The 14,347-nt window shown below is 41.0% G+C and overlaps 1 protein-coding gene across 1 annotated transcript in view; it reads left to right on the top strand.

Moving 5' to 3' along the window:
* LOC310939599 (zinc finger matrin-type protein 4-like) overlaps positions 1-14,347 on the top strand; it is a gene marked incomplete at both ends in the record, with an annotated part of 87,534 nt that overhangs the window by 63,988 nt on the left and 9,199 nt on the right. The window contains one exon of the mRNA XM_083904401.1: positions 4,172-4,393. Within this exon, the coding sequence (XP_083760527.1) occupies positions 4,172-4,393 (222 nt within the window). The remainder of the gene's footprint in view (positions 1-4,171; positions 4,394-14,347) is intronic.

Below are 14,347 nucleotides of genomic sequence, written 5' to 3'. Positions count from 1 at the left end.
GACAGACACAGTGCTGTGGCTGTGGTGGATGGTGAGTGTAAGGTGTTATATGAAGGTATTTCCCTCTGGAGTTAGTGGAAATAAATAAGCGGCTTCATATTGGACCAGAAACACAGGGAATTGAGGATTCTTACGTTTAAGGAAATCTGGGGGTGTAAAACCCTTATAACAGGGAAAAGGGTAGAAACCTTAGGGAGAACCACAGGAACGTGCAGAACGATAACTTCACACAGGTTAAAGTGAGGTGGGGCCCCTTTAGGGGGGGTTACCTACTGAGATGTCATTGTAAATCGCCCATTGTTGTTTAAGGGGGACGGGGAGGTGGCAAAAAACAGCCCTCAGGCTCCGAGTGTCGGGGGCCTCCTATCAGCTCAGGGGCCCCAAGCAGTTGCCTGCCCTGCCTGTTCACAAGCTGCGCCCCTGCCGGATTCCTTTCCTGATCTGGCAACCCCTCAGTTATAAGCCCAGAACTCCTAATGATAGTAATAATATAAATTGTGAATGAAGACCCAGAGCCGGGAAAGTGTTTGAAGTTCAGAAACGACTCACGAGTGGATTCATCTCAAGTTATCGCACCATTTTTTCCTGACTTACTTTTCATCCCCCAAAAACTCTCTCTCTCTCTCTTTCAGTTTCTGAATTCTCTCTTCTTTTGGCTTCTCGCTGCAGAGGTTTAGTGTACGATCTGCCTTCATCTCTGTGTCCTCTTCTGTTTCAATAACTGTCGTCCTTCACAACATCCATGAAGCTTCTCTGTGGTCGTCTCCGGCATCTTCAACATCCTTTTGTCCAATATAATCACCGTCGCTCCCTCGTCTGCACGGGACCGAACCATCTCAACCTTGACTCTCTTACTTTGGCTCCATCCCAATATCTCCCCCCTAAAATTTCCCCTTGGTTGTGAGCGCCCTCTACCGTAAATTGAAGTGGTATTGGGACATCACTACATGCAAATTAGCGTAGTGAACGTAACAAACGCGCTAACCTACGTCACATGTTGACAACCGGTGGAGCGTGCTACTATTTTCATTCAGGAAAAATGCCGGTGGATCAGCTGTTTGTTTTTCTCCGTCAACGCCGTCCTCGGAAACGTTAAATAAAGTCATCTGACAAGTCCAGAGTATTCGTGTTCAAGTGAACGACGGTGCAAACATCCAAAACACTGACAAAACTACTCAGATGTAGCAGAGCTAGCTAGCGGCTGTTTGCCGGGTGTTTCGAGAGCGTTTGCCCGTCATGCAGCTCTGCGTGGCGGGCGTGCTCTCTCGGTGCGCTCGGCGAGTAGCCGCTCGCTAGCTAGTTAGCTAGCTGCTTTCATAAATGGTCACTTATTTTCTGACATTAGTGTTCAAAGCTCAACAGTCCCAACATATTCCAACACAATTCGACATTGTAACGTGCTTATTTGCGAAAACATATTACAACGAAAATGTTCCTCGGTAGATGTGGCCGCCATCTTTGTTGAAAAATATCAGCCGGCTCGCTGAATTCGCAAAGCATCATGGGTAATTTCATCTTCCACTTCTTTTTAAGCCTGCACCAGAGCTCACTACATTTTGAGAGTTGATTATAAGTAGAAAATCACATTTCCCCTTGATCCACCCAACAGGTGAACACGCAAAATGTAGAGTTAGGGTAAAAATGTAGGGTTAGGGGAGGTTTTGGGACGAGGCCTTTATCTCCAGCTCCACCTTCTGTCTTTCAGACACTGTCACCGTCTCTAAACCCCCTGACACTCGTCTCTTGGACGCGTCACTGTCCATTGCTTTGAGTTCCCTCTCCCTTCCTTTCACTCTCGGTGTCATCTGGCGTCTGCGTCTCTTGGTAATTGCCTGAATGTTATCACTGAACGGGGAGAGAGAGGCAGGCTTTCAGGTTTCAGTGCGTCTCACATGCCAGAGGTGTCTAAACAGCTTTGATGCAGCATTAACGCTGTAGTTCCTCCATATATTTAAAGCTCCTGACAAGTGAGTCTATTACTGTATGTGTGGAGCTATTAATGTGGAGCTTAGTGAGTGAGCTGCTGACTCGTTTGTGCTCCTGCGCTCAATTGCTTGATTGTATGTTGTGAGCAGGACTCTGGCTTATTATAGTGTTTATGATGATACAAGTACATATTTTGTATATACATACAATTACACGTTTAATGGAATAGCCGTGTTGAGGGTCAACTTTAAGGGCTGTATCGTCCTCAATATTGAGATTTTCCGAGACCACCCTTGGGAGCAAGGGCTACCCAGAATGCATTGCGTGTTTTGACATAACAAAGATGGCGGCGAAACAAGTACGCTACAAATTAAGTATTTTCTCGGTTAATAGAGATTTAAAAAATGATTAAAACCATTGTATTATCTTAGTTTAGGCCCATTTTATGGATAACTGACGTCATTGTTGCGTAACATTTATTTTTTATTTACAAACTTTTGTCAATAGCCGGCGCGGACAATCGTTTGCGTTAGACAATATATTCATTGTCGTCATTCGACCAAGCTAATTATAGTTAGCTAACTTCTAAGCTAAATGTAACAACTTAGTTACCTCGATACATGGCCAGTTAGCTTTATAGAATGTTAGATAGATCTTGCTAACTATATTTTGCTAACTAAATAGCTATATAGTTAGTTAGATTAGAGGGAGCTAGATACAGGTTAGTTAGCTTGATACATAGCTTGATAGATTGTTAGATAGATTGAGCTAACTATATTTAGATAACTACTTAGACAGATAGAGCTAGTATGATATATACTGTATATATATATATCATGTTGGTTATCGACCCATCCGATATTTTGGCTTATCAGATTTCACTGATAACAAAGTGTCCTGCGAGTGTATTTTCACCCATGCCTTCCTCCGTCTCTGAGCAAGGCATTCAGTCTCCAGGGCTGCCGAACTCTCTTGATCTCTGACCTCCTTCCAAAGGGCGAATTACAGGGACGTAACTAAATATGACAGTTTACATTGGCCCATTTGTCCACGAGGTCACCCCCCCCCCCCCCCCCCCCACACACACACACACACACAGCCTCACAGTCACTGATTCTAATCCCACATAAAAGCCAGTCGATGTGGACGAGATCACGGTCTGGATGTAAGAGCCTGATGTAAAATACGAAACGCTGACGCCGACACTAACACTCTGCTGTGGTTTTCACCGGAGTTGTCGTTTTTTGAAATGTTGACTGGTGTAATGGAACGTAATGGGACGACTCTAAATGTTGACTCCGGGTGGGCCCGACCACTCAAGTGTTAAAACTGATTAAGTTGATAGTGTTGTTTTGCGGCGGGAGGTCGCGCGGCGCTGCACGCGGCCCTCGTTTTTTGGGGTTAATGTCGTCAACTGATGCGTGAAGACACAAGTGGGCAGAAGAGCAGGCTCTTTATTCTGTTTGCCAAGTAGAATTTAGGTTTTCTTCTTCAGGCGTTTAATGGAGCTAACAGCTTGTTATTCAGAGCGTTGCACTCGTGGGGCCGCAGCCATTGTTCCATTTCTGCTGATCAGCGCTCATTAAAGCACACGGCACTTACACTGATTTCTGTCTGCTGGCTACAAATCTCCACTTTAAAAAGCCAACTTGTGTTTTTCGGGCCGCCGTTCGTGGCTCGTATTTCGTGTCACATTTTCATAAAAGGTTACTGAGGAATGAGCTCGGCTTCTTTTAACAAAGGGAAAATGCAGCTCATAGTTATGCTTTTTCATTCTGCAGCAGCGTTTTTTCTTGTATGAAAACGAAGAGGTGACCTCTCTGTCGTGTGCATATATATATATATATATATATATATATATATATATATATATATATATATATATATATATATATATATATATAGCTATATCTATATATCTATATATCTATATATCTCATATTGGTTATCGGCCCATCTGATATTTTGGCTGATCAGATTTCAGCAAAAAAGTCCCAATATTTAAAAATCTAATCACTTTCTATCTAATTCTTGCATAATTAGATAGAAAGTGATTACAGGGAACACTGTGATCCCTCAGAGCCATGATTTGCACATCTGCTCAGGACCTGGCACAATTTGAAATCTGTTTGCCATAAAAAAAAGTCATAATAATGAAGACCAAGCGAGACGTCTGTGTGCGCTAAAAACTCAGCAGAGCCTCATTTTTTTTACCTTTCTTGTTGTTTTTCTGGTGTGTCATCAGAGGCGTCCCCCAGTCCCATAAAGAGCTCCCCGGAAACGTCTCCCATGACGTCCCCGCGACAGCGCCGCGACTCCGACCGCTACTGCCAGCTATGCAACGCCTGGTTCAACAACCCCGGCATGGCTCAGCAACACTACGACGGCAAAAAGCACAAGAAGAACGCGGCCAGGGCGGATCTGCTGGAGCAGCTGGGAAAGACGCTGGACATGGGGGAGATGAAAGGTAGGCAGCAGCTGACACTGAGCGCTTTTATTGATGGTTTGAAGCAGCACAAGCTTCAAATAATGTCTCTAAGATAAGAGGATTTTTAAATGGTTCATCAACTTACTACAGGGTGAATGGCACCGCTGTCTGGTTTTGAGTCAATAACACAGTTCGTACACACATTTTATACCGATGTCAAGCATAATAATCACAGAATATGTCGGGGTTTCGGCCTCTGTATCTGTTTGTGCTGTGTCAGACACACTTGTGCAGAGCAGTCATTACAACTGTGTTATGATGCAAGGTCTTGTAAACCCTAGGGTTTCTCATCTACATCTATTCATGAAGTTCTAGACATCATTATAGCACTTATGGGCCACATCCATCCTCATACGATGACGAAAATGGGAGTGAATTCCAATTCCTTGCTTACCTCTTAATCTCAAAAATGTTCTCCCTCTAGTCCAAGTTCTGTCCCGATTCTCAGGAAAATTAAGTTGAGGCCAAGTTTAAGGGCTGTATCGCCCTCAATATTGAGATTTTCAGAGACCACCCTTGGGAGCAAGGGCTACCCAGAATGCATTGCGTGTTTTGACATAACAAAGATGGCGCCGAAAGCAGCGAATCGAGTACGATACAAATGAAGTATTTTCTTTGTTAATAGAGATATAAAAATGATCTTAGTTTAGGCCCATATTATGGATTACTGACGTCATTGTTGCCTAACATTTATTTTTATTTGACCATCTTTTGTCAATAGTCGGCCGGTGTGGTTTACTTTTCAATAAGTCGTGGTGTGTGGTAACTCGTAATAAATAAATAATCGTAATATCCTAATAAATAATCCTGACGTAAATGTGTTCTTCTTCTTCTTCTTTTTTGGAGTTTTTTTTGGACGCAGCTTTGGCGTTATTCTGCCCCCTACAGTCTGAAGACGTATCTGCATTTAAGGGGTGTCCCATTTCTAAGTGACAAAATAACCCTCAACACTTAGTTTTGAGGCCAGTTAAGATTAAGGGTTGAGCTTGAGGGTTAAGATAGGAATTGGAATTGGCCCTAAGTTTCCATGCTCAGGCCAAGAATCTGATGAAGAATTGTTTGAATTTGACATTTTATTATCAAAAAAATAAGCTGTTTTTATCATTGTATAAACTATAAGGTGGATAACTGACCTTTGGGTCATGTTTGCTCCATGTTGGGCTTCACTGACTGGCTTTTCCCAAATGATCATCGTGGTCTGTGTTAGAAAACACCTCAGCCTCGTATTGTTCAAAAAATAATCAAAAATGAGTGGAATTTCTGCTGAGATCTTTTTTTTTTGTGAGCCTCTTCTGAGAATCTGTGATTAATATTCAAACATGAAAGAAGTAAAGGTGAAGAAAACCCTCAGTGGAATGTCTTCAGCCCACTCAGGCGGCGTTAACAAGCTGCAAACACAAACACCTTCACAAACAAACCTCACACCGAGGAACCGGAGAGGAACATAAACACTGGTTTTGAGCGGCGTCGATGACACCGTTTTATCATCGTAGTCATATTTTTTGGTGAAGGTGTACACAGAATTTATTAAAAAAATGGAGGTGACAGAAAATGCATGTAAATGGATGCGTAATGGATGTGAAATGGAGCGACAAATGATCACATTTGACTCATTTAAAAGTGATTTCACCGAGGCAGATTTCTCTGTGCTTCAATTCTCAATACATACAAGCATTTTCTTTTTCCTCTGCACCAATTTGTCATTTCTTTTTTGACGTTACCTTCACTCCTCATGTCCTGTGATCCCTCGTGTGTTGATGTTAAAAACATCTGCCTGTAGACACAGCTGTAGCTGAGGGAACATTAGCATCAGTCCTGAGTCTTTGCTCAAACTCTCCTTACTGTCGGTCACAGGTGTGATCACAGGTTTTATCACTGTAATCACAGTTACATAAGCATTTATTTTCCCATTCTTTTATTCCATGTCAGATAAAAAAAAATATTGACGCTGGAGTTGGGAACATATTAAATTATTGGAAATATATCACTGGTAAATATGCATCAAATATTGATCCAGAGTCCTATAATTTGATGAATCCCCATCGTACCTTTAAAAAAAAAAAACCTTTCAGGGTAATGATGTAAATCAGGTTATTGGAGAGAGGAAAAAGACGTCTGCACCTCCTGTGGTCTGCGTCTCGCCAACATAAATAAATAAAGCAATCAATAAAGCAGCAACTTGAAATCATGTTTTGGCATGTGGCGCCACCTACTGCAGTCTACCAATCATTGCAGTCAGAGTCTCGGCTGCCGAGCAACCACGGGTTGCCAGTTACGTCAGAAAAACGAAACCTAAAAGACCTCGGTATTTTGAATTTGAATGTAGTAACTGTTTTTGGCCACATTCTTACATATGGCACCTTTAAAGCGGTAAAGTGTGATATCTTCTCTCAGTGAGACTTCACAGTGAATTAACACGTTTGTTATATCGGCATTCAAGCAAATCATGTTGCGACCTTCATTGGTATCATTTAATGTCTGAGCTTTAATCACACGTGGAAAGAGTCGGGATTATTTCCTCTGCTGATGTGAGCAGACGCTCTGTTGACTGAAACTGTGAACCCGGATCCACCAGCGAGTCACAAGCTGTTAATTCTTCAGAACAGTGAGGACGGTCCTGCTCGTCCTCTCTCTGTCACAATATGTCAATAACAATTACACAATGTTATTCCAGCAGCCATGTGCAGGGGGCGGCTGCCAGTGGAGCAGAAGGAGCCCAGAGGTGTAGTAAAGGGTCACTGGTGTGTGACCGCGTTCACTGTGAGGAACGAATCCTTACAGCTGATTGGACGCGGTCTCCGTGTCTCCAGGCCCGATTGGTTCTTCATGCTTCATGCAGTAGTCACAGCGTGGTGAATGGGTGATGACAGATGGAGCAGTGAAGTGTTTACACTCGGTTCACCTTCACCTCAATCCTCCGCAGTTGGAGTTTGAAACTACACGAGTCGAACTGTTCACAATGTGGTGGAATAAAATAAAACACTTCATCATTTCCAGTATTTCACACTCTTGATAAATAAATGACATCATAATCATTTCACAGGCTTTGACTGTGATCATTTGCAATATAATACTATATTATTGTACTTTATTGTGAAAACCTACAGAAAACCGTGTTAAACTGTGATTAAATGCAGTATTTCTGCATATAATTATCATGGTCTAGGACACAGTCATTCGTAAATTAATGTTTCTTTCAATGTACAGCCAATTTATACAGGGAAGTACTGCTAAATCCCAGTAACATACTACAGAACATAATATAAACCAAAACAACATAGTATTTGTGCATACTGTGAAGTTACAGTAACATATAGTATTCACACAGAAAAATACTGCTTAATTGAGTAATACATCATTTACCCTAATGCACTTTGACAGTGAACTGACTTTCGTCTCAAAAACAAAAAGTGTCTCAGAATGACTTGAAATTTACCATCATAATAGTCGGCATCGCCCTGAACTTTTTTGTTGATGATGAGCTGTGTTCACCAGAGTCAACACAGTCATTATGAAGAGGCTGAAAATACCCGTGCACTGTAGCCGTGCACTGTGCAGCACTCGCTGCTAATGAGCGTTTCTCTCCGGCGAATATCAATTAGTAATGAAGTGGCAAATCATCCGATCAGGAAAGACCCGGCACTGTGATCCTGTGGAGGGGGAAGAAGGGACCACAGCAGCAGATATAGAGACACTTTTCCTTCTTACATCTTTATCCACGTCTGCTGTTTTTTTTTGTTTTCCAATTTCCTCTCCTCTCTCTTCGGCCCGTCTCTGTAGCCGTTGCCTCTCGCTGACCTCCTGCGTCTGCATACTCAACTTTGCTGAGGAAAATGTGGAATCTGAGTGGAAAAATATTGTCTTGTGATGAAATATTCAATGCCTCCCATAGAGGAGGAGGAGGAGGATGAGGAGGAGGAGGAGGAGGAGGAGGAGGAGGAGGAGGAGGAGGAGGAGGAGGAGGAGGAGGTGTTAGTGGAGCTGTGACAGAGAGGTTGATCGCCAACAGTTGATGAAGTTAAAACCTGATTTATTCTCTGTATTGTGGTGAGAAACTGTAGGATTGTGTTGGTTGATGGGTTTTAAACTAAGTACATGAAAAAAAGTTGTTCCTTTTCTTTTGTGGATATATTAAACCTGACAGTTATTTAATATGCAGTAGATGTGAGGGGGAGAAAAAAAAGGGCCGAGGACATCGACGTCTTGGTCTATTTGCACAAAGTTTTTCTTACTTTCCGACTGCAAATTCAATTCAAAAATAATGTATTTGTCCCCCAGGGGGAAGTGAGCGCAGGCAGGAAGGAATGCAGGAATGCCTGCCAACAAACAGACAAACAATGCATAAACAACTCATCCGCATACTGTACAAGTCAAAAGTGTCTGAAATGCAAAAAAATATGAACACGGCAGGAATAAACAAAGGCTGGAACATTGAAGGATGTTCATTCAAGGATCTGTGGCCTTCAGGGCAAGGATTTTAGACTTGTTTTGGTTCTAGAACTTTTGATACTAGACTTTTTGATACTAGATGTTTCAGTACTAAATGTTTTGGTACTAGACTTTTTGGCACTGGATATTTTGGTACTAGATGTTTTGGCACTGGACGTTTTGTTACTAGCTGTATTGGTACTAGATGTTTCGATACTAGACTTTTTGGTACTGCACGTTTCGGTACTAGATGTTTCGGTACTAGAATTTCAGTACTAGACATTTTGGTACTATACGTTTTAGGACTTGATGTTTTGGCATTGGACGTTTTGGTACTAGATGTTTTGGAACTAGACGTTTTGGTACTAGAAGTTTTGATACTCGACTTTTTGGTACAAGAAGTTTTGATACTAGACTTTCAGTACTATACATTTTGGTATGATACGTTTTGGTACTACACATTTTGGTATTAGATGTTTTGGTACTACACATTTTGGTACTAGATGTTTTGGTCCTAATGTTTTGGTTCTAGATGTTTTAGTACTAGAAGTTTTGGCACTCGATGTTTTGGTTTGGTACTAGACGTTTTACTACTAGATGTTTTGGTACTAGAAGTTTCCGCACTAGATGTTTTGGTACTGGACATTTTGGTCCTAGATGTTTTAGTACTAGACCTTTTAGTACTGGAAGGATTGGTACTAGAAGTTTTGGCACTAAATATTTTGAAACTAGACTTTTTCGTACTGGACGTTTTAGTAATAGATGTTTTGGTACAAGAAGTTTTAGTACTACAAGTTTCCGCACTAGATATTTTGGTACTGGACATTTTGGTTCTTGATGTTTTGGAACTAGTTTTTTTGGTACCATACCTTCGACACCCTGATGAAGTTCTATCACTGAAACATTGCGATAATAAAAGTATTCTTGCTTTCTTTCATTGTGCAAACTTCTCCTTGTTACTGGATGTTTTTGTCTTTACACACCTGAAGAAGTGGACGTTTTAAATTTGTCTTTCCAGCTTCGATCCAAGCACTTGCCTAAAGCAGCGTTGATCAAAAGTCTTTATTTTTTTTTACTTTGTGTTGCTCTGTCCACAGTGAGAAGCCATTAGCTCTTCACTGTGTCTGAACCGTCGAGACCTTTCACGAGCAGTCAAACAGGTTTCCACTCATCTCTTCACTGCAAACATCACATAGAGAAACACAGTCACTTAAATGTTTTACAGCTGTTTACACAGACAGACAGAGTGCAGGTGCAGTAAATGACTGTATAGGGAACAAAAGATGGCCTTACTTTACAGCACTCTGTAAAATTGCTGCTCACCTGCACTTCGCTCCAAATAGCTGGAGGTCACACGTTCTGATGTTTTACCTTAAATAAAAGCAGAGTTTTTCACACACACACACACACACACACACACACACACACACACACACACACACACACACACATTCTTGTACTTGCTGCATACTGAGGACCAGCATTTCCACTTTATAAATCAACACAATTACAAATATCTACTTAATGAATGACATCTAAAAAATACTACTGGTTGCAGTACCATAAAATGTCTGCAGGTGGAGCCCCAGAGCAAAAGGACTGGAAAACTTTTTTTATTTTTTTTGTATTTTTTTTTTTGGTTTTTGGTCCAAAATTTGACAAAAACGTCACACTATACTATATTGTCCAAAATTTGAAAAAAAGTTTCCCAAAATGTTTGGTCCAAAATTTGAAAAAAAGTTTCCCAAAATTCTTGGTCCAAAATTTGAAAAAAATTTCATACTATACTATATTTTCCAAAATTTGAAAAAAAAAATGTACCCAAAATTCGAAAAAAAAAATTGAAATTTGAAAGAAAAAATGTACCCAAAATTTGAAAAAAAATTTTTTACCCTAAATTTGAAAAAAGAAATGTACCCAAAATTTTTGGTCCAAAATTTGACAAAAACATCATACTATACTATATTGTCCAAAATGTGATTATTATTATTTATTTATTTTTAATTGAGTTTAGCATGTTATAGCAACCTAAGGAAGTGATTTGAAGTGAGGACCAGCCAAAATGTCCTCACTCCGTAAAAATGACCTCACTTTGTTGGTTAAAAACCCTCACTGGTCCTCAGTATGCCTCAAGTACAAGAACACACACACACACACAGTCACAGAGTGAGTTCACCGTCTCCTCAAACTTTATCGTCGACAGCGTGGACGCGAGCGGTTTGATTTACTGTAACAGTGATAATGTTTGTAGAACTGTAAATGAGATGGAAAATGAATAATCAGATCGTCCATAAACACTTTCCTCTTGTTATTGTTACTGCAGAGAGTTTAAAAGGGTTCATGATCTTCTCTCTTACAGTTGCGTCGTTTTTTCCTCTTGAATAACAACAACTTTTGGCAGTTTTTCTTAAAATCAGACGTGAAGCCACTTGACTTTAATGTAATATTTTTGCTTATTTCTCCTTCTTGCATAGATATTGTTGAGTTATGTTTTTCTCTCCCACGAACCAACGCTCAAGATTTGATTTATTATGTTGGCAATGTTTTTGAAAAAGGAAGAAAGATTTGCTCTCTGAAGAAAACTTCTTATCACGTTCAATATTCAGTACAAACTGTGGGGAACAAGAAAGCCGAGCATGCAATTCAACACTTTTTGGGCAGAAACCGTTGCAGCTTCCTAAGATAAGAACAGACCAGAGGAATTGGAGAATGGAGAAATTGAACGCGTGCGAAAGAAGAAACAAACAAATGATGAAACAATTGACCAACAACTCGTCACATACAGGAGTAAACCTCCTGAAATACAAGAACACAAACACAGTATGTGTATGAATGTATAAAAGTCAGCTTTTTTCTTCTTCTTTGAATTATTTCTGACAGGCTGCAGGTGTCACACTGTCCTCCACACTTCAAACTTCTTCTTCTAACATTCTTCAGCACAGAATTCCAAAGTCCATCACAGATCAGAAGAAGAAGAACTCTGCACGTCAGTGCCGCGTTCGATCTAATGGTGCTAGCATCGAAGCGTGGAAATAATACCCTGCGTAGTATCGCATTAAATTTCATACCACACATGACATTTGAGTGTGAATCAATGAATGGATGAAGCAATGTAGGCAGACAGTTTGTCTTGAATTAGCAAAACTGTTATTAGCCAATCAGAAAATAGCATTTCTTGTTGCTGGGGAAAAGTCTGAAAATAGGCACGTGTGAAAGAGCTCGACCAGGTCATCACTTCAATTCTATCACTTCATTTATGATAATAGCTGCTTATTAAAGTGAATTTGGGGCTCAACAAAGAGGCAAATATAGGTTTCGTGTAATTTGTTCTTTATTATATTAACATATTATCTTCAAACCTTAACCCCCCTCATCATAAATATGCCCAGGTGCTGTATCATTTTCCTTTTTTCTATTATTAATCACACTGACTTGAGGTGTGTACTTTACCCACAGCAGCTGCTGACATTAGGTTGATCCTGTAATAATTTTTTAATCCCTGCCAGAGAGGATGTTATTATATATTCAATAATGCAAAGTGTAGGAAAAAACAAATTGATTACAGCGTGTTTCCACTGGGATGTGAAACCCTTTCGTTAATGTCGTTGTCGCGTCAGGACACGTGGACGCGTCGGTGTCTCGACAAAGAACTCGAGTAACTGTTTGTTTTTTTCTCTGCGCGACAACGCGACGCTAACGCGTAACTGTGTGATGTTAGAGAATGTTCTCGCTTCTGTCTGCGACTGTCTTTACTCTGACAAGTTACCTGCGATCATTAAACGCACCGTGTGTGTGTGTGTGTGTGTGTGTGTGTGTGTGTGTGTGTGTGTGTGTGTGTGTGTGTGTGTGTGTGTGTGTGTGTGTGTGTGTGTGTGTGTGTGTGTGTGTGTGTGTGTGTGTGTGTGTGTGTGTGTGTGTGTGTGTGTGTGTGTGTGTGTGTGTGCGTGTGCGTGTGTGTGGAGAACACAATGATGGGGAAGTGAAACGGCGCCAAAGCGATGATGTGTTTCCACACTCTGTCGCTGTGGTCAGAGCACATGAAACTCTCTGGAGCTGTAATCTGAGCCGGTGTCGGCTGTAAAACTGCATTTATTTTTTCTATTTTTCTTTTACAAGGATTGATTTGTGTTTTCAGCACTTTTCTGTTTTAGTGCTGGACTCTGGGGAATTCTTAAAAAGGATCGTTTTTGTGGAGGACTTTAGTTCTCGGGTGAGATTTAAGACTGGAAAACTGGACCTGGTGTAACTTCCTGTAGCAGAGATGCCACAATAAGAGCAAGTTTTTCATCTTTAGTGACTCACAGTTCAGCTTTGTGCACCTGACTCTGGCAGATTGAAACTTCCCCAGTCTGCCTTAAGGGGTTTCAAGGGACTTTGAGGCCCCAGGCAAAAGGAACCAGGGGTCCCTAAGGTCTGAGCTCAGGGCTCCAGGCAACGGCACTCATCGAATCTCCAAGGACTGAGGTTTTGGTGCAGAGAGTGAACAGAAGAGGCTGTACGCGGGTACGCTGGTTATTTGTTGTTCCAGTTTGATTGTACGTGCGCTAAAAGGAGCTAATGCGGCTAACGGAGCTAATGGGTAAACGGTGCCTGGACTCTGGTGTCGCGGCACGTAAAAACATGACGTCACACTTGGCTTTTTCCGGGGGGTTAACCTTGCGCCCAGCACTAAAAAAATCTCCTACCTTAAACTCCGACCCCTATACCGGCGGGTTCTAGCTAGCTCAGTTTAGCCTAGCGGCCTGTTACGTTAGCAACTGCCGTGTCACGATGGAGAATATCAAAGTGATGGTTGTACCTCTTCCACTTTCTTGTATCTGTTGTTCCTTCAAGCCCCCAGATGTCCAGAACCGGCCCTGCTTCTGTTTCTGGTCTATTTCCATTTTATTTTATTTACATTTATAAATTCATTTGGCACAAGAAAGAAACATTGACAGGATGACTGACCACCGCTGCGTCATATTCATAAACCTGCGTGAATACAAGAGTGGTTTTGTGTAAGCGGCTTCATCCGTCAACATTTTGTTTGTGTTTAAGCCGCTGTCACAAAAAAGTCCTGTGATTTACACAAAACCTCCATTTCTCCTCTGAACCCTTTGAGAGTTTAAAGTCAGGTTCTTAAACAGTAGTTAGTTTAAAGTGTAAATCACACACAGGTGACTCAGCCTCTGTATGAGCTGCTCCAGGCTGAGAGAAGCTCATTAAACTCCTGCTACGAAAGAGAAAAAGCAGATTTTAGCCACTTAACCAAAGGCTTCACCTCATAAAATGCAAGTCGGCTTCATCTGGGCATTTTTTAAGAGACGTTCTCTGTAATATAAAAGTTTGTGTTTGGCTTTTGCAGAATAATTAAGATATAGATTATGAAACTTAGTTTTCTAGTTGGTATAATCTTCTAATCTTGTTTCACATCTAAGAGAAAATAGCATTTTTTGGACAAAAACCTTGTATTTTTCTGTGATATTGTGTGTTTTGCAGGTTTTTTCGCTGCACAGTTTAAGATGA

Source organism: Microchirus variegatus (assembly GCF_963457635.1).
Source record: "Microchirus variegatus genome assembly, chromosome: 18".
Classification (NCBI taxonomy): Eukaryota; Metazoa; Chordata; class Actinopteri; order Pleuronectiformes; family Soleidae; genus Microchirus; species Microchirus variegatus.
The sequence above is the reverse complement of the archived record's forward strand: the minus strand, read 5'-3'. Positions and strand labels throughout refer to the sequence as shown.